This window comes from Hypomesus nipponensis, chromosome 7 (genome assembly GCF_054491055.1).
Source record: "Hypomesus nipponensis isolate SF chromosome 7, ASM5449105v1, whole genome shotgun sequence".
Taxonomy (NCBI): Eukaryota; Metazoa; Chordata; class Actinopteri; order Osmeriformes; family Osmeridae; genus Hypomesus; species Hypomesus nipponensis.
Window position 1 is genome coordinate 11038184 of NC_140367.1, and position 20834 is coordinate 11059017.

A 20834-nucleotide genomic window follows, 5' to 3' on the forward strand; every position below is an offset into this window, starting at 1 on the left:
AAAATACATTCTCCACACTCACAGCCTGCCTTGTAGTTAGCCTTGTCATAGAGCACTAACTCGATGGTATTTTTTTTTATCGTTCAGGGGGAAAATTCTTTGGAATTATGTGAATAATTTGTGTTATTATTTATTTACTCTATTGAATCAATGTCTCTCAAAAACTAAGACAATAATTGATAAGAAACTTGGAATAAAGTCACATCAAATGTATTTGTATCTGACGATATTCGTGAGAAAGCCTGTGAGAGAAAATTGGTTAAAGATATAGGCCTAAAACATCTAAGAAAGCACCAATGATCATTTCTTGGCTTGCGTCCTGAGATGGATACAGTTTCAAAGAGATCCTTCCATGAGAAGTGTTCCTACCGCACTTCCCCGCATGCCAACCATTTAGCAGAGTTCTTGTCGCTCACACTGCGCCTTTTTCAGCTTAGTTTTTTTTCCCTGCGAGCCCCTGTCCAATTAGCGTATAGGGTAGCCGCGTCTGGTGAATATAAATCTATAGACGCGCCAATCGGAGCTGAGGAACGCACCACACCGTGACCAGATAGAGTAAGTTGCTTTACTCCGGGATAAAATAGTTTGTCAGCGGACAAGGACACACGCACAGGACCTTCTACACCTAAATAAATCAGGCCCGATAGGGGACGTTCGTTTTCGAGGCGCGTGTCAATCCATGGATGCCCCCGTATAATTGCTTTTCATTTTTGCACCAAGTTGAGGATTTTTTTTCTCCTGCTGGCTCCAAGCCTTTGCAACCGGACTAGTATGAGACAGAGCCGCGCGGGGAGAAAGAGCTCCATGGACATATCCAATGCGCGGACACACCAACGGCTTCTGTAGATGAGGTGGCCATGGAGAGAAGGGGCGGCTGCGGAGTACACCACATCAGCTTTCTGTCTCTCCTGCTCTTCTCCCTGTATCCTCTATGCTGCCGAGCCAGCTGGATGTAAGTATACCACCCTTCGGGCTACAGGCATTAGGGTTTCACGGTGATTATCTTGAAATGTTGTCCATATGAACTGTCTCAGCTATATCACGCAATGGAAACGATTTAAAAGTCAATAACAGACTATTGTTGTGTTCAGGTGGTTGGGATTAACTTCGGTGGGAGTACCGGAAAAACTCGGCTGTGCGAATCTTCCTTTGACCCACAAGCAGAAAGACCTGTGTAAGAGGAAACCTTACCTGCTACCAAGCATCAAGGACGGTGCGCGCCTGGGCATCACCGAGTGCCAGACGCAATTCAAGCACGAGCGGTGGAACTGTTCGACCACCAAGCAGCTCTCTGTCTTCGGCTACGAGTTAACCAGCGGTAAGACCTGGCTAATCTTATTAAAACAATAGGCTACTTTGTGGTCCAAATGCAGGGTTTGCGAAATCACATTAAGTCTTGTGCGCTTCGATATGACTGACTTCAAAGTCAATTCTGATTCCGTTTCAGACAAGTTTTATTAGGCTACTTTCTAACTCATATTCACACAATTATATTTACTTAGTGTTTTGATGTGCCTTGTATTTATTGTATCCATTGCGGCCATATTTTGTATTTTGTTTAAGTGCTGCATAAAAACAGTCCCTCGACTGCTTTTTAGTGCGTTAAGATAAAGGTACGAGGCACGTCTTCTATTTTCCATAACTCCTTTCTCGTGGTCGAGTCATGATAATATTTCATGTTAGTCAGAGGAGCTGATTTGATTTGCCGCCCAGCTGGGTCCCCCGCTGCCTGTAGGCAAGGGAATACCGCTGTGCGCACATCTGCTTCGGTTTAACTGTCTCAATGCTACTTCTCCACGGTCAAGTGTTTGTCTTTGAACAGAGGGCTTCGGCGCTCCCCTGGTCTTAAACCTTGCGGGATTATCCCAATTATGGGATCCACGGTCGACCTGTAATACAAGACACAGTTTCTTTGTTTTAGAGACTCTTGGATTCCCGAGATAGGAATCAGTGCATGGTTCAGCCATTAAGCAAATCTTTCACATGAAACTCATTCCTTTTCCCCATATTCTGTCACATTCCATCAGTCAACCTTTTATTCTTAATACCAACAAAAGAACTCGCAATTATATTATGAATTATTGTGAAAGTAAATGACAGCAGTGCATTTCAATCCGGATTTATTTGAGTTTATTTATTTATTTTTATATTGTAATATTTGGAGCAGGCTCCAGAAAGGCAACATGTTGTTTTCATCAATCTGATCACCAAGCATTCTATTATTTTAATTATTTTTCTTCTCGATCTTTTTTTCTTTATTCATTCCATAAATGTTTTGTGTTCTTTGTAGGACATTATTGCGTTTTTTATTTTATATATATATATATATATATACATATATATATACACCGTCACAAACACTGGAATCACATTATCGCTACCCACAATAACCATAGACCCGGGGGGAACATGTTCCAGCCACTTCAAGGTTTCCTGAGCCACTTTCTCAGGGTTCCTGTGAGTGTGATGAGTGGTGTCGCAGAGAGCCTGTCCGCACCTCACCCATGACCCTGTGATGTGTAACCCAGCACCCTCTCCCCTCCCTGCATGGGGAAGAACCTTGCTCGGGTTCCCATGGGGGCTAGGTGTCACTTTTAGGGTCTGAAATCCAAACTTTCCTAACAAGAAGAACGTTATCATATTTTGGAACGTTGCATCCCGTGTTTATCATCCTATGAAATATTCCCTCTCTGCCTCTTAGAACATTTATTCACCGAAAGTCAAGATTGTAAATTGCCTGAACAACCCAAAATACAGCACTAATGTCTGCCATGCGAAAGCTTACCGTATACAAGATGATCTCATTGGCCATTGTCACACATTTGCCCCTGCTGACCTTTGATTTCATTGGCCCGGGCAGGTACGAAGGAAACAGCTTTTATCTACGCCGTGATGGCGGCGGGGCTGGTCCACGCCGTGACGCGCTCCTGCAGCGCTGGCAACATGACGGAGTGCGGCTGCGACGCCAGCCTGCAGGGCACGGGGTCGCCCACCGAGGGCTGGCACTGGGGCGGCTGCTCGGACCACGCGCAGTACGGAACCTGGTTCAGCAGGAAGTTCATCGACAACGCCGTCCACAACGTGTCGGCCAAGGGGGGCGACGCGCTGCTCACCATGAACCAGCACAACAGCGAGGCCGGGCGACAGGTGAGGCGGGGGGGGATGCACATGGAAACGTGTGGTGTGTTTGATATGGTTGGATTCAAACCCTTCAGTGTGGGCAGTTTTGTAAATCTAAAGTGGATTCCAAAGCGAAAAGAGTGTGCGTCTGCATGGACGGCGGGATGAGGAAGGAGAGAGCGCAAATAAAATGTGACAGATACTCATCCTCTTTCATTTGCGCTTAATGGGTGAGGCATGATAGCGTGACTAATGTGTGTTCACCGCTATTCAGACACAGGCTCCTCTTTCACATACCACCGGCAGGAAGAGTCTCACAGACTCACACACACTCTGGCGCTGTAGACAGCACCGACTTGCTTGGGTCTACAGCACCTACACACACACACACACTCATAAAGACAAGCGCACATAGGCTAGACACAATGGTGGCATTGTATCCGCTGACTATGTCACTCAAATGTATCCCTCACACCCCCCCCACACACATGTCCCATTAGAGGTGGAAACTTAGTGGAAGTATTGGGGGTGGGGGGGTGTTGCAACATGTGGGTTTGTGGGTTAGACTCCTTTGAGGTCATCCAGGGATCATTCTTTAGTCCTAAGGTTTGTGGTTGGGGGGAAGGGGGGTCCTTTTTTCTCTTCATCTCTCTACCTCTCTCCTCCTCTTTCTCTCCCCCTCTTTCCCTCTTGACACTGGGAAGGTCACAGAGGGGCAGTGAGTCCAGGGCTGAGGACAGAGGGGACTCTATTGGGTCAGAGACAGAGAAGAGTCCTCTCATGGAGTTGTGTCCCAGCGATGGGTCCGTCCACACCTTGTTAGTTTTGCGGTAGCCCTCAACAGTAATTGTCCTTTTCTCTCCCCCCCCCTCACAAAAACGGTCCCTAGAAACGTCCACTACTCCGAAACAAACGGTGAAACAAACTTGTTTGGCCAGAGCGTATATCCTAAGCCCTGCTCCCTCCCTCCCTCCTGACCCTGCTTGTCTTTCAGGCCATCGCCAAGACGATGTCCACCGACTGCCGCTGTCACGGCGTGTCGGGCTCGTGCGCCGTCAAGACGTGCTGGCGCACCATGGCGCCATTCGAGCGCGTGGGCAACTTCCTGAAGGAGAGTTACGAGGGGAGTGTGCAGGTGCTGGACCGCTCTAAGCGGAAGGTCCGCAGGAAGGAGAAGGAGCAGCGGCGCCTGCCCATCAGGAGGGACGAGCTCATCTTCCTCAACAAGTCGCCCAACTACTGCGTGGAGGACCGGCGCTGGGGCGTGGCGGGCACCAGGGGGCGCCGCTGCAACCGCACCTCGGCCGGGCCGGACGGCTGCAACCTGCTGTGCTGCGGCCGCGGCTACAACACACACGTGGTGCGCCACGTGGAGCGCTGCGAGTGCAAGTTTGTGTGGTGCTGCTACGTGCGCTGTCGGCGGTGCGAGAGCATGAACGACATGCACACCTGTAAATAAGTGCGTGTGTGGGGGGCAAGAGAGAAGGGGTGGAGTGTAAGATTTACACACACACACACACACGTTTACACATCTGTCTCTTGCGCTCGCGCATTCCAACGCACACACACACACACACAATTGTACGTCTCCTTACTCCTCCAGTGTGACACTGAGATACTTCCCATCATGCCCCTCTTCCAGTGGATGGAGGAGGGTGCGGAAGGGTGGCTGACAACCCCACAAACTGTCCACCGAGGACTCCAGTGTCTACCCAGGGCCGGTGTGGGAACCTTTTTAGGCCTGGGAGTGTAATAGCCAAAACCAGCCCATCCCCACCAGGGGCCGAGCCGAACGTTGACATTCAGGGCTTAGCCCAAACCTAAGACTTAGTCAAGGTTTTGATGTGAGCTGAAATCGGAACTTCACAGGAATGCGAGCGTAGCGCGCTAGCAAGATTTTTTGCATTCATTTTGGTGCAAAATAGTTTTATGAGCTTTATGTAAACATTACGTTAGACTCAGTTATATTTGCTGGAAATTACAACCCAAATTTACTCCAGATTCTCCCGATGGACACTCCGGGCCTACCCTGAATTAGAGACACATTTGTGAAGTTCCGTATAATCAGGGACAACCCATCTCGCCCTGACCAATGAAGGGTTAGATTGTAGTAGGTCTCCGGTGAGACGGGAGAAATGCAAAGATAATCGCGACCAAATCTGAACTTCCCCCTTGCAGTGACTGGACTAGAAACCTTGTTCAGTGATGAACATTTGAAGCCCATACCATATCACAGGAGAGAAAAGGGAACAGGCTGCCTTTTAGACCCACAGAACCACACTGTGGAACCCCACTGTGGAACCCCACTGTGCATCTAAGCAGGACTCATGTAGCAAAACCACAGAAAAGTTACAAATATTATTTTTTTTATGACAGAAAGCAGAAAAACAATACTTTTAAAATCCTCGATAGTGTTCCTCGCAGCAGACCGTCAGTGTGTGTTTGTGTGTGAGGACCAGACGTGAGCTTCCTTAAATGGCTTTAACAGGTCGGCTTTTCGCCTTAGGTCGAGCACTCATCTAGAGGGACTTCAAAAAGAAGCAGTTGACCAAACCGCAAACCAAACGTCCATATTGGCACCCCAAAGCTGTTGTTTCTTTACATGTGTCAGTGCTGTATGATAGACATTAAAATGGGCCTGCTGGTATGTTTCCACTGCTCTATTAGAAGATATGTACTGCTTTTGCCAGGTTCTAGTCATCATGGATAGCAATGTCTGTTTGTTAGAAACTGAAATTTGAATGCATCTAGTTTCAATAAATTCTGTCCACAAATATTTGTTTGAAATAACAAACCAATGTAACTTTTGGGGAATAAAATTGGCCGATGTTGTACATTTATGAAAAAATGATTTTGTCAACTTTGACAATGTCGAAAGTATGATATTTGGGGCAGGATGTAGTTCAAATAGTTTTTAGACTGAAAGTAAGTGTAATGTTAGCGTGTTTGTAAAATTTTTATATTTTGTAAATATTAAATTATACTGTACCTCAAAACCAGAACATTTTCAAGCCAGTCATTTAAGTTAAAGTCTGTGTTCTATATCGATAGACAAATGTTCTTGTTATTTCTTTGCTGTTAAGCATCTCTTCTATGTGGGTGTTTGTGCTTGTTGGATCCAAAGCCCTGCTATAAATGAAGGAATGCATCAATGGAATGAAGCAGTTTGTTCTCACTAGACCCACTGGCACACTGCTGGAGTTGCTACTCTCTTTTCTCGAACATTCCTCTTGCTCTGTCTAAGAATTTAAACTCTTCCTTCTTTGCCGCTCTGTCTGCATCTGTTTCTCGCCCTCCATTGCTCTCTCTCTCTCTCTCTCTCTCTCTCTCTCTCTCTCTCTCTCTCTCTCTCTCTCTCTCTCTCTCTCTCTCTCTCTCTCTCTCTCTCTCTCTCTCTCTCTCTCTCTCTCTCTCTCTCTCTCTCTCTCTCTCTCTCTCTCTCTCTCTCTCTCTCTCTCTCTCTCTCTCTCTCTCTCTCTCAGGTTCCCTTCACTGTCTCTTCCGTCCCCCATGCGTCTCTCTCCGTCTCACTCCTGAATGAGAGGGGCTGTGCTCTGTGAGAAGTGGCAATGCTGTGTTAAATACCGGGAGTGCTTCCTCTTAAAGAGAGCCTTTAAAAACGCTAACGACGCTGACCTCTTAATTCCTCTGGACAGACCTGATTTATTGATAAGGAGGCCAGAACCCAGTAAGACAAGATGGTGTGTGTGTGTGTGTGTGTGTGTGTGTGCATGTGTATGTCAGTGCTGTCAGCTCAACTCTCATCTAATTGCTTCACACCGTCATTGCACATCACCGATTCCAGGAAATGCAGCCCAAGAATTCCCAGAAAACCTGAGAGGTTTGAGCTTTTAAGGACGGTTCCAATGTCATAGATGTGACTTTTGGACTCAAATTGGCTCACAAAATGTCTCAAAGCATAATGATAATATGGTGTTGGGGCACCCCTCACTAATGATAATCACTTCCTTCAAAGACCAGACAAGAGCAGTCAAACACAGTGAAATATTGAAATATTTTGAAATGGTTTTATTCCAAAGCACACAACTTTATTTTTCCATGGTTGACATTTGCATGGAATTGCCCTTAAATGCCAGGAATTCAGTCATACCTCCTGTGGACCAATCAGAACCATTGTAGGCACATTTTGGTTTCCTCCCCAAAAAAAAAACTGCGCCCCTCCACAGTTTGACACAAGCACGCTAGGAACACAGCACACGCTCGCCTGCTTGTGAGTTGATTCTAACAGCGAGGGCGAGCTACGTTGAGCCTTGTAAGCTGCCAGTCAGCGGCCACAGATGAAAGCCAGGCCTCTGAACAGGAGATCACATCTCTGAGAGCAGACAGACCGGCAGACAGGCAGGCAGACCGGCATGCAGGCACATAGACAGGCATACAGACAGGCACACAGAACCACAGGCAGGCACACAGACAAAAACAATACTGCAGTATACCCAACACTGGCTTTGTTTAGTAGGGCTGAAATCAAAGCCCACCATCCACTGTCTGCTTCTCCCAGGAAGAGGGTTTCTAAAGATCCTTGAGCAATCCCTCATCAGTCAAACACAGGGGAACAAAGCGAGAACTCACTGTGCTCTGTCCAGAACCACATAGTCTGACAACCGCATAGAGGGAGCTATATTAATGTTTTTTTGGAATATATTTCCAAATATATTTCAGAGTTTAGTTGCATAGGGTAGAAGGCTGTGCATCTTAGCGTGCAGTCGGGCAGCTGTGCCAAGAATCATCTTCCTGTCAGGGCTATTGTCCCTGGTCCCCTTGAAGTGACCAACATCTCACAGAGTAGCCAGAGCCCCTGCCAGTCAGCATTGGTTCAACCCGTAGGAGTGTGGCCCCGGGCAGACTCCTTAGAGTCTGTGCCCTTTGACCCCGAGGCAAAGATGCACGCCTTCCATGACTATCGCTTTAAGCTGCCAACACAACATTAGAAAACACCTTTGCAGGGGAGACCATTAAATATGTTTAATTCTTGATGTCCACAGACTAGTCCTTATTTCCTTGTCCCCCGTCTCCGTAGTCTTTCTCTTAGGCTACTATGTTCCCTTCTTCTCCTTTGCCATACATAATCATTATCAGTGCTCTGTCTCCCTTGGAAGACATGTGAACAGGTGTTTGGACTAGCAGCCCCAACTCTATACTTTGCTGGCCTCTTGTGGTGAAAGGTAGAGGGGCCCTTTTTACTGGAGCATGTGCCAGTGAAAACTTAAAATCTTAAGTTTGAGTTTTAACAATTTATTTTAATAATCAGTGCATTCATTTAGATTGATAGTCCCGGAAAACCCCACAGCATCCCAATCAACCCTTGTAAAATCAAAGCAGTAACCGAAAACACAAACCAATGCCCGCAGAATTCCATGTCTGAGACTTCCCGATGTCGCATTGTCAGGTTAGATAAAGTTAACGTCGACGGTGCTAATATGTTAGCTACAGTTAGGTAGCTCTTCTAACTGTCACCACTGTAGCTGCAGAGTTGCTAGCCAATCATTAAGCTAATTTGGCTTCACAACTCATGAATTAACTGTGGCTGGTGCCGTGCTGGTCGTGATACAGATGTTGGCTAGTTAGACGGTATAACATATGACTAACCTAAGGCCGGGGAAGGGTACAGAAGCGAGCTACCTAGCGGTAGCTAAGTAACCCAGACTTTTTCTTGTAACTAAATAAACTCGAACTGCAGAACTGACGACCAGCGTCGAATATGAGTTCTTCAGAGGAGGTGACGATAGCGTTAGCTAACGCTAGGTGGCCATGGATCCTTACAATGCCAGTTTTCTTAGTTGAAGAGGGAAAAGCCCGAATTCCGAGTTGTAGTTTGTGTCTGAACTGGTGGTGACCTGACAGGACGAGTATGACCTGAAGACGCACTTCTCCATGATGGACCTGTCCAGGTTGGAGGAATGGGAGAAAGTCCGCTTTAGAGAAACCATCTGACTATGCTGGCCATAGGTAGGTTACGTACCTTTTCAGTGGCGTTTAAACATTTTTTTTTTGTAAAATTGAAAAAAAATTGGTGGGGCAAAAAACATTTCTAAATATAGGATACCAGTAAGCTACAAAAGTCCCTCTTGCTACTGATGTGTTTATTTAACACGTCAACAAACAGCGTGGCTCCACACAACATTTTTAACGACAGAGCGGCTTGTTTCTACCAGGTGTTGTAGTACACAAACTGGAGAGAGAGAGAGAGACCTTCTTGTGTAATTGCTCTCCTTGTCTCTCACACGCATGTAAAATTACCACTGTCATACTTACAATCCTAAATTAGGAATGCAACCAAGCTCAGAACCGATGTGCCTACAGGGCCATGCGCAAACAGCAATGAGCTCAACACAACAGGAAGGCCACAACAAAGCAGAAATACAACTTTTTAGGGATACAGATCCATTCTATGACAACAACAAGATAATCATGGACACACTGACACGTCACCATCTTTATCTATTGATCCAGCCCCATAATATGACCAATGCACGGACCAGCGCCACAAAGGCAGGATGACAAAATAAGCTTTCACTCACCAAGGCTGAGAGCTCACTTGAAGAGAAAGGTGCCTTCTTTTGTATGCTAACTAGACTAACCGTTTTTCTTTTTCTTCAAAAACCACTCCACATTAAACCTGCGGTTACTTTTACCAACAGTTTGAGCGATGACAATATTGTGGCTGATGGGCACCACTTAAGCTGCTTTACTTCAACTTTCTCCTCCAAATTAAGGGTTTATAGGGTATATAAGGGTATATAACCAGTGCTCAAGTATGAAAACCACTTTATTCATTTTCTCAAGTTATCTGGCGTTTGTGAAGCTAACAAGCTAGCTAAGACAATCTAGCTACATCTCCTCGCTCTTCTTGCCAACTAATGTTGGCGACAAGCAGCCAATCAGGGCTGAAATACAAAATGAAGCTGTATTGGGGCAACCGGCTCTCAGCTAGCCTGGCTGCCAGCCCAACTTCTCCCCGCCCACAAACAAATTTGGTCGGGAAGTTGGGTCTGGAGGGTCTCGTATTGGGAACAATTACGTAAAACCAGGATCTGGGCGGACCAATGAAATTGCCAGGGCAGGCTTTATATGATGATGGACAGATGATCAACAGTAATGTAATCAACAACGAAAGAGCCCTTGGGTTGAATTTGTTTTCAACAAACAACATATCACGTTGCTCTGATTGGTTGTAGGTCTATCCAATTGAGCGTAGAGGCATTTGTTTGCACTGCCCCACCTGCCCCACCTGCCCCTAATGACCAGTCGCCACTGGTCACATCAAAGAACTGTGGGACACTTGGTATGGAGATGTATTGTTTCAAGCTGTCACTAAGTTGAGTTAGCCAATCACAGAGTTTGCTATATTGATTGATTGACCTTATAGAATGCCATTTGATATAAATTGATATAAGGCAGTGCATGTGTGATAGTTCTCTATCACTCTTGCGAACAATTTGTGACTAGCGCACCCTTCGTAATGACTGATCACAAAGTGCTTTGTTTAATCTTAAGTTTGTACAAGCTAAATAATTGGTATTGAAACCACATCCCTTGACTATTCAGATCTACACAGTGCCACTTGAATTCTCCCATAACAGCCACATAGTCGTATGTGAAGAGGGTGTACAGCAGGGGACTCAGTACACAGCCCTGGGGGGTCCCTGTGCTCACAGGTCTTGTATTGGAAGTGCGGTTGCCACTTCTGACTGATTGGGGTCTGCCTGATAGGAAGTTCAGCATCCAGTTGCAGAGGGCCAGTGAGAAGTTTTACTGAGAGTTTGTGTGGGATGACTGTATTGAAAGCTGAGGTGAAGTCTATGAAGAGGAGTCTTGCATAGGTGTCCTTGCCCTCTAAGTGTGTGAGGGTTGTGTGGATGACGTTGTTCACTGCATCGTTAGTGGACCGGTTCTGGCGATATGGAAACTGCAGAGGGTCTACGGTGTCTGGGATGCTCTTTTAGATGTGGGTCATGACTATCCTCTCGAAACACTTCATCGCTATTGGGGTGAGTGCAACGGGGTCATAGAGGCAGGTCACAGTGTTACAAAAGAATTCAACAAATACAAGTATAAACTCAAATGACCTTTATTTTGAAAGCAAAACACACAAAGAATGTCCTTTAGACCCAAAGTAAAAGTTAAAACAGAGTGAAAGTTTAAAGTATAACAATGTTCTAGTATTTGAATGTATGAATAATACAACTTGGATTACAATAGATGTTCACACATGTTTATATATTTTTATGACTATGCATTAAGATGTATAGAAACTATGTAATATAAGATGAATCTTAATTATATTAAAGGGAAATGTAGATCACATCATCCTGGGTTAGTGGTTAGTGAGATTCCCAGTCCAGACTGACATGTAAAGAGCCCTCTAGTGGTGCAGATCTGTAAGTACATGAAATAACTTGGATTAAAATAGATCAGCACTCTGTGTTGCAAACAGCATTATCAGTCTGTTTGTACTATGGTCTTTAACATACCTTGACAGATGAAAGGGAGTTTCTCCTGACAGGAGGCACCCAGCCACTTTAGTGTCTTGTCAACCCGGATCATCTTACCACAGTACAAGGTTGGAGTGTTGAGGGGAAAGCATTCGTGCCACTGGTTATAGTTCACCTCCTCACCACTGACCCACACCCAGCGAGCGTTAGACTGGAAGATGTACCTTTCCAGCCCTATCCACACTCCCCGAGGCAGATCCTCACTGTCCAGGCCCTCACTGTCCAGGAGCCTGGTCACATCCTCCTGCACAGTGGAGTTGGTTATGTGGACAAGGGTGGAGTTCTGATCCCTACAGAACTCCAGAGCAGCAAGCCAGGTTTTGGGTGTGCTGTTGTAGTGCAGATAGTCTGCATGGCTATGACCTAAACACATACACACACTTTGTCAATCAGGAAATCACTCTCACTCTTACAGTCCTTTGAGAGTCACAAGGGAGGGTTGATTACCAGGTGGTGTAGGTTCATTTGCATAATGAGATCAAGAATAAAGTTAAGGGTGGCAAAATCAGGATTCAGGAGATAATTCACTTTAACTATCATTTTTGAGCCATTACCAGGTGTAGAAGTAGTGGTAGCATTTTCAGTGGTGTTAGACACTGGATTTTTGTCTGCATCATGAGAAGAAAAATAGAGTTAATGATGGCAAAATCAGGATTCAGTAGATGATTGACATTAACTATAATTTGTAAGACATTTTTCCAACGTGAAATTTTGAATATACCTCCAAAGCACAAGACATGCTGAACATTTCGCCGTGAACAATTTTCAGCTTGCCATTTTTTATCAGAGTTTACCATTACACAATGTTGGTCTTCAAGGTTGGGATCAGCCCATGCTTCAAATGGCTCCTCACTGGACCACTTCCACTTTTTGATGGTCTCATTATACTTAAGCCCAATCCAAGTAATGTCTGCATCAAACTGAACCACTTCATTAAAGGCCTCCTGCTCTTTCTGGTTGAGGATGCTGGCCAGAGTTTTATTTTGTCTCTCACAGTCCAACTGAGCAAGCAACATGGTCTTTGTCACATCTCCAGCAATGTTTTCATATGTTTTTGTGGTTGTTCCAATCACCTGATCAGACGGCTCCCAGCAGTACACTTACCTGGCGTGTGTCGTTCTCAGCAAGGTGAGTGGGGTCAGTGGATGAGGCATCAGATACAGCCACAGTCACAGAGCATCAGGTTATAGATCCACCTTTCACTCCTCCCCTCTTTAGAAACATGGCTTCCACTTCAGCCTCAATTTACATTTAAACATGTTTTGAATTTCAAATGTATATTCGGTACAGTTAGACGGTTGTTTGTCTCTGGAGGTTGGAGGGCATGCAAATGTACTGTTGCCCTGTTGGCTCACCAGTTAGTGTGCGTGCCACACACAGGCTAAGGCCTTACCACAGAGGCCTGAGTTATAATTCAGCCCGGACCATTTCCTGAATGTCCTGTTCACTGTCCCTGTCCATATGAAGCAGAAATGCAATGAAATAAGCGCAGCTAGTTCAGGCAGGGCAATTGGGCAGCGCACGTCATCCATTTATCGGGGACGTAAGGCATCTTACTCCACCTTCCTTTCCTCCGCCCACTACTACACCTATATTAGCAGCGCATATTCATTGGTCCATGTCCGATAAGGTGTTTTTTTTTTAACGCGCGGTTACGCACACACTCACCCCGGTTGTTGTATGATCAGTGCTGCTGCCTCCCTCCACCATCACCTTCTCCCCCATGCTGTCTGTATGTTCTATCCATCAGGGGGATTATATCTCTATTGCTCCCTGCCTCACATGTCATGTCTGTATGTGTTGCATCGAGGAGGCAGGGAGTGCTTCCCTTAGATCATCCACTCCGCCAAAGTCAAATCTACATCTCCATGTCATGTAACAATAAATGCTCAAATATAATACGTGATTGTCTTGACTGAACTACCTCTGTTGACCACATAAACATCTTATGATAACTTTTTAAAGATAGCTCACTCCGAACCAAACAAATACTAAGTTGGTCACGTCACATGGCTCAATGCAGTCAGAAAAGCAGAAGAAGGAATAGAAAGTTGACGCGGGTGAAAAGTATCTCGCTAATTAGCAGTGGACCGCACGCTCTGTATTTAGTTGGTCAGATGTTAGGATGTTCCTGACCTGAGGATGAGCATGACTGGACAGTTTGTGCTGGAGAGCCTGGTCAAGTACCACTTTGTTTTAACCAGTTACACCTTCATAGTTACATCTACACACCTAACACACACACACACACACATACAGGACAATCTTCTCTGAATCCTTCAGTAGCCAAACAGGGATAGGCAACTCCCGAGACCCCCCTCCTTCTCTTTTCTCTCATTTAAGCCTCACACCACCAGGTGGAGCTCTCAGTGAATGTGGTGGGGAGTCAGGGTGCTGGGTAGGGCAAGGAACAGAGAAACGGAGAAAGAGAGAGGGAAAGATTAGTTAGGTAAGTCACCATATGATAATTATGTTGTGTTTTATGGTATTTTATCATACAGGTTCAATATATGGTTACAATAATTGTTATTGAGGGTTTCTATGTCATGAAGCGTAGCTTTTTCTATGGCACACAGAGCCCGCCTTTTAAACTCTCTGTTCCTTCAATTGGATCTTGCTTCTCCCACAGTTAAACCGTAGCTTTTTTTAACAAGTCATGCTAGGCTAACTTTATTGGAAGGCTGGCACCACTCTGTCGTTGGCAACCTCCTGGTTCCTAGGGTCGCTTTTGGAGTGACATCAAGCTACAGCATGCAGGACATCTGAGGTCTAAACCACTGCTGAATATCTGTGTCTCTACTCCAGGCAGGTCCAGACAGCCATGGACCCCAGCTTCCAGAAGACCACTACTCTGTGTCCAGAACCATCTACTCCAACCCCACCTTCCAAAAGGACCACCAGGGACACATCCTTAATCCTTAAAGTTTTTCATCATTGGATATTGTGAGTTCCATTTTGCGTAGTCAAAAGTTCTAACTTTAGAGTGGATAACAGCCTTCTTCTTACACCACTGGGTGTAGATGTCCTGCACAGTTGGCAGATCAGTCCTGGTGCTGCTCTGAGACATCCTGACCCCCTGCCGTAGAGTCGATGGTGAACCTGAAGGGTGAGTACCCTAGAGTTCATGCCCAATAGCTGATTTCACAATACGACCACAAATATGAATGAAACACTTTAGGCAACTAAAGTGTCTTCCACATTTAATCCCAGTGTGTCCAGCATCTACACAGGAGTGGGAGGCTTTTACCTACAGCCTCTATTATCAGCTCTGCTTCAGACAGACAGACAGACAGACAGACAGACAGACAGACAGAACAGGAAGTCCTCATTCGTCAGCCAAACTAATTGTAGAAACTATTTATTTGACTGATTTACTGATTTCCTGTAATAGCACATTGGAACACAGGTAGAACTGGTTATGACTGAGGGTGCTGGGTGAGTGAAATAGTAACATTACTGTCATGTTACTTTCATCCAGTCATCCTCACCAACGTTAACAGGGCGGTTTATTCAAGACCAGGAACACTCATGCTCTGACATTGGCGGTTAGTAAGTTTGTTACAAATGCTTTTAATTATCATTGTTCCCTGCTTGGTTAAAGACGCACAAAAAAGTTCAACAAAAACAAGTTGAGGACAAACTCAAATGACCTTTATTTTGAAAGCAAAACACACAAAGAATGTCTATTATACCCAAAGTAAAAATTTAAACAGAGTGAAAGTTAAAAGTATACCAATGGTTCAAACTGTTTTAGTATTTGAATGAATGAATCATTTAATGTGGATTATCTTTAGATGCACAGATGTTTTATATATTGTTATGATTATGCATTAGGCTATATAGGAAATATGTAATATATGATAATTCTTAATTATATTAAAGGGAAAATGTAGGTCACATCATCCTGGGTTCGTGGTTAAGGAGATCCTCAACTCAGACTGAAATGTAGAGAGCCCTTTAGTGGTGCAGATCTGTAAGTACATGAAAGAACTTGGATTAAAATAGATCAGCACTCTGTGTTGCAAACAGCATTATCAGTCTGTTTGTACTATGGTCTTTAACATACCTTGACAGATGAAAGGGAGTTTCTCCTGACAGGAGGCACCCAGCCACTTTAGTGTCTTGTCAACCCGGATCATCTTACCACAGTACAAGGTTGGAGTGTTGAGGGGAAAGCATTCGTGCCACTGGTTATAGTTCACCTCCTCACCACTGACCCACACCCAGCGAGCGTTAGACTGGAAGATGTACCTTTCCAGCCCTATCCACACTCCCCGAGGCAGATCCTCACTGTCCAGGCCCTCACTGTCCAGGAGCCTGGTCACATCCTCCTGCACAGTGGAGTTGGTTATGTGGACAAGGGTGGAGTTCTGATCCCTACAGAACTCCAGAGCAGCAAGCCAGGTTTTGGGTGTGCTGTTGTAGTGCAGATAGTCTGCATGGCTATGACCTAAACACATACACACACTTTGTCAATCAGGAAATCACTCTCACTCTTACAGTCCTTTGAGAGTCACAAGGGAGGGTTGATTACCAGGTGTGGTAGGTTCTTCAGTGGTGCCAGTGACTGGATTTCATTTGCATAATGAGATCAATAATAAAGTTAAAGGTGACAAAATCAGGATTCATGAGATGATTCACTTTAACTATAATTTGTGAGGCATTACCAGGTGTAGAAGTAGTGGTGGGATCTTCAGTGGTGTTAGACACTGGATTGTCTTCTGCATCATGAGAAGAAAAGTAGTTAATAATGGCAAAATCAGGATTCAGTAGGTGAATCAGAGAAAGGAAAAATGTTTTACATAAAAGTTTGAATGTACCTCCAAAGCACAAGAAATGCGAAACATTTTGATGTGAACAATTTTTAGCTAGCCATTTTCTATCAGTGCTTATTACACAATTCCCTTGTTCCTCAATTATGGGATTGGTCCATCCTTCAAATGGCTCCTCACTGGACCACTCCCACTTGTTGATGGTCTCATTATACTGAAGTCCAATCCATGTACGCTTGTGTGACTGAACCACTTTATCAAAGGCCTCCTGCTCTTTCTGGTTGAGGATGCTGGCCAGAGTTTTATTTAGTCTCTTACAGTCCAACTGAGCAGCCAACATATTATGTATTTTATCTCCAGCAATGTTTTCATATGATTTTGTTGTTGTTCCATTCACCTGATGAACTTTCAGAGAAAATACATTTTCATGAGCATCCACTTTTTAAAAGTAATAACACAGTAACTAATATTTTAGATGAATAGTGAAGATACCTACCATCCTGACACACATGGTTTTCTACTTCAGTATTACAGGCAATTTCAGTCCAATCATAGTCTAAAGAAAATACACATTTATGTCCAGTAATCAGCTTCCTGGCTTTCAAGTAAATGAGGTTCTCCCCAGTTGACCACTTCCATGGTTTATTAGAGTCTTCTCTGTGGAGACCAATCCAGACATCTCCCCTGGAGTTTCTCAGCTCTTGTGTGACAGCCTCCCAGTCTGCTGCTGTGTGGATGCTGGCCAGGTCTGTGTAGTGCTGCTGACAGTACTCTCGTGCCTCCGTCCAGTTCTTCACCTTACTGACAAGACTGTACTTCTTGGCTGGGTAGATCACTGTTTTAATGAAAAAACTATGATCACAATAATCTACTTTGTGGTGGGGTAATCAGACACTGTTTAAATGAATGGAAATATCTATCAATATGGTTAAATGTATATGTGGTATTCAAAACAAATAGCATAAACGGCTGTGACTGTGTCCCCAATGCCAGGTATAATGCATATTGTTGTACTGTATACTATAGCAGAGATCTGTAACAGTGCCAACAGAAGAACCACCCAGAACTCTCGTGTCTCCAACATGGATGTGTGTACTCACCTATACCACTGCAGTTTCTCAAAGAATAGCCTGAGGTTTTGGTCTCAGAATATGTTATATTTGTCAATGTTGTACCAGCAGGTGAGGCCTTCAGGTAGCATTCCGTCCTGTGGATGGAAGTCAAAATATAGACACAGTAATTATTCTTTCCATGCACTAATACCAAGCAACAAACTTGTGCTATTTTGTGATCCTTGAATTGCATGTATAATGAAATCGTTTGTTAGCCCATGACACAAAATGTAAACACACATTACCTGTCTTGATCAAATGTGAAGAACTGGCAACGGTCTGAATGAGTGCAGTTTTTTCTACAATCCAAAGCTGTTGAGCCTGGACTCATTTTAACTGTACTCTCGGCAATGTCATTTCCAGTGAAGTCTGTTTTGGACATGAGGTCCCTTATACAACCTGTGTCAGATTATATTAAAAAAAAATCAATTCATAACTTAATTTAACATAAAATAAGAGACACACACACACATATTAGTGAGATGAGACATTCAATACTGAACATCTCCAGTGGGATAAATACACAGTACGACTTGTGGAGTGCTGCTGTAATAAGAAGAACATCATAAGAGGTACATGTGCACCCAGCAGTAATTGTAGCACCCCATCATCACTTACCTTTCACCACTGTCAGTTTGAAATTCCAGGGCTTATTATTGTTAACATGACATCTGTATGTCCGACTGTTTTTCACGTTTGTGAGCCTGTTTACTACATTTCCAGATTTTTTCCAGTGACATTTGAAAGTCACATCAGAGCCCTCCAGTACTGATATATTTGATATCTCTGTTGATATCTGACCCTCACACATAGAGAGGAGGCTGATTGCTGTGGAGGATAGTTACAGGTTATAGCACATATGGTGTTAGATATTGTAGGTTTACACTTCTAAACTACTTATGCTAGGTTTAATCATGTATCTGATAAATCACAGGGAATTTTGTGTGCCAGTTGTTTCTTGAACAGAGACAACAATTCTGGATTTATAACTGCTTTCTTACCCAGCATCAGGAGCAGAAGGGTTGGCTGCAGCATTGCAACTACATCAAACAAGGAGAAAATCAACATACATTGAAGTGAAGACTGCTCAGCATTAATCACCACATATTACCGTGCTAATATGTGGTGGACAGATACTGTGTATTTGTATCACACACCTTAAGTTAAGCAATTCATTTAGAAATTATACATTTTTTTACGTAAATTAGAGACTATGCAAATATGTATGAGAGTGCATAAACACTTAACAAGGAAAATCTACAGTAGGTAGAGATTCCCAGAGAACAGGGAAGGAACAAGAAAAGGAACACAAGATTAATTTGGCTACCAAAATTAATGTCAACCCTCTAGCAACACATTTCTGCTACAATTGATGAGTACAATTAAATTCAGAAATAATCGTACATGTTCCTTTTAAAACTTTTTACGGTAACACAACTAACTTGTATTTTCAGACGGCTCCCAGCAGTACACTTACCTGGCGTGTGTCGTTCTCAGCAAGGTGAGTGGGGTCAGTGGATGAGGCATCAGATACAGCCACAGTCACAGAGCATCAGGTTATAGATCCACCTTTCACTCCTCCCCTCTTTAGAAACATGGCTTCCACTTCAGCCTCAATTTACATTTAAACATGTTTTGAATTTCAAATGTATATTCGGTACAGTTAGACGGTTGTTTGTCTCTGGAGGTTGGAGGGCATGCAAATGTACTGTTGCCCTGTTGGCTCACCAGTTAGTGTGCGTGCCACACACAGGCTAAGGCCTTACCACAGAGGCCCGAGTTTTACTGTAGTTTAGCCAGGACCATTTCCTGAATGTCCTCTTCACTGTCCCTGTCCATATGAAGCAGAAATGCAACAAACTACCTCTTTTGACCACATAAACATCTTGTGATACCTTTTTAACAATAAGCTCATAATAAACCAAACAATTACCACTGTAAGTTGGTCACGTTACATTCAGAGGGCTGGGGAGGGCAAGAAACAGAGACAGAGGGAGAGAGGGGGAAAGAGAGAGAGAGGGGGGGGGGAAGAGAGAGAGAGCTTTTGCATGTTTCTGATTTGGCATCATTCTGGAACATCAAAAGGTTAGGTAAGTAACCATATGATAATGGTGTTGTGTTTTATGATATTTTATCATACATTTACATTAATGCATTTAGCAGACACTTTTATCCAAAGCGACTTCCAAAAGAGAGCTTTACAAAAGTGCATAGGTCACTGATCATAACAACGAGATAGCCCCAAACATTGCGGGTAGCCAAAACATGAAGCATACACTGAAAACTAAATAAGTCCCAAAGGGAAGAACCATAAGAGCATGTAGTTGAACAAGTTACAATTTAACAACATGAACCCCAAAAAAGTGCAAGCAGCAAAAATATATTACACAGCAAGTACAGTCGTTTTAAGTCAGTTACAACTAATCAACAAGAGCAACAAGTCTCTCAATAAGAGTTATTGTGATCCTGGAGGAAACATCTGGGGCCTGTCAGGGAATGCAGGGAATGCATGTCACGCTAACCCTATAGCTGCCATGCTGTTACGATGCGCCAACACTCGTTTCTTCATTTAAAGTTTTACACCGGACCATTTCTTCTTAAATTTCTGCCATGGTCCGGTTCTCTGAACCCACAGCATTTATGGCCCTATAGTAATAATGTTTTTATTTGTAATGCACTTTACATTTAGCTAAATCTCAAAGTGCTACAGGTTAAAAACAAGAAAGGCCGCAAATAGTGACATTTTTCCACTCTGCCCACTTTCTTTTGTTGCTAATACCTGATGACAGGCCTCCAAACAGGACACATTTTCTCGCCTCCACCTCTGTTGTCAGAACCTCGATCTCTTGGGGAAGTTAGGGTTCGGGTCCTCTGTTTAGAGAACATCTGTAGTGGCATACATTGATGTTAGGCTTGATTGTGAGAGAGATCACAGACCTCCAACCTTTTCAGTTTCTCACATGGTTACTTATCAACAGTAGGGTTTTCCTGGATCAAAACTACGTTGAGGTAATTTTTTTGCGCACGCGAAATATTGTCCAGCACTGCTGCAAGGTGTATCTCAAGGAATCAGCGGATTGTAATGTTATGAGCAATATCCGCCGTGTAACTCTGTCCTGTTTTCTTTTCACTCCAAAACGTGACCAACGCCAGTCTCCCTTCTCTGCAGAACGCATACAAATGTGCGTTTCGAGGAAAACCTTTTTGCCCCCCCCCCCTGATGTCAATAGTACATTTGTCTCTCTTTCATTACTACCTCTAACAACCATTACACCCACAGACCAGGATTGCAACCAGGATTAAATGTATTATTTTGC

The 20834-nt window shown here is 44.1% G+C and overlaps 2 protein-coding genes and 1 long non-coding RNA gene across 3 annotated transcripts; 2 read left to right on the top strand and 1 right to left on the bottom strand.

The window, feature by feature from the left end:
• The first annotated feature begins 442 nt into the window (after positions 1-442).
• Positions 443-6236, top strand: wnt16 (wingless-type MMTV integration site family, member 16). The gene is made up of 4 exons (XM_084701386.1): positions 443-952; positions 1092-1318; positions 2861-3147; positions 4115-6236. Exons 1-4 carry the CDS (start codon positions 858-860, stop codon positions 4577-4579), a joined length of 1074 nt encoding a protein of 357 aa, XP_084557512.1. The 5' UTR covers positions 443-857; the 3' UTR covers positions 4580-6236.
• Positions 6237-7237: 1001 nt separating this feature from the next.
• Positions 7238-19438, top strand: LOC146276751 (uncharacterized). The gene is made up of 4 exons (XR_014762398.1): positions 7238-9087; positions 14439-14576; positions 14654-14739; positions 18523-19438. It is a non-coding gene; the product is annotated as an uncharacterized LOC146276751 (long non-coding RNA).
• LOC146276752 (C-type mannose receptor 2-like) lies at positions 14674-17614 on the bottom strand (the record flags this gene model as incomplete). The annotated part of the gene is made up of 6 exons (XM_084701991.1): positions 14674-16083; positions 16168-16200; positions 16301-16354; positions 16454-16810; positions 16902-17240; positions 17506-17614. Coding segments are annotated over 6 exons (1308 nt in total), but the record flags the coding sequence as incomplete, so codon positions are not given.
• Positions 19439-20834: the final 1396 nt, after the last annotated feature.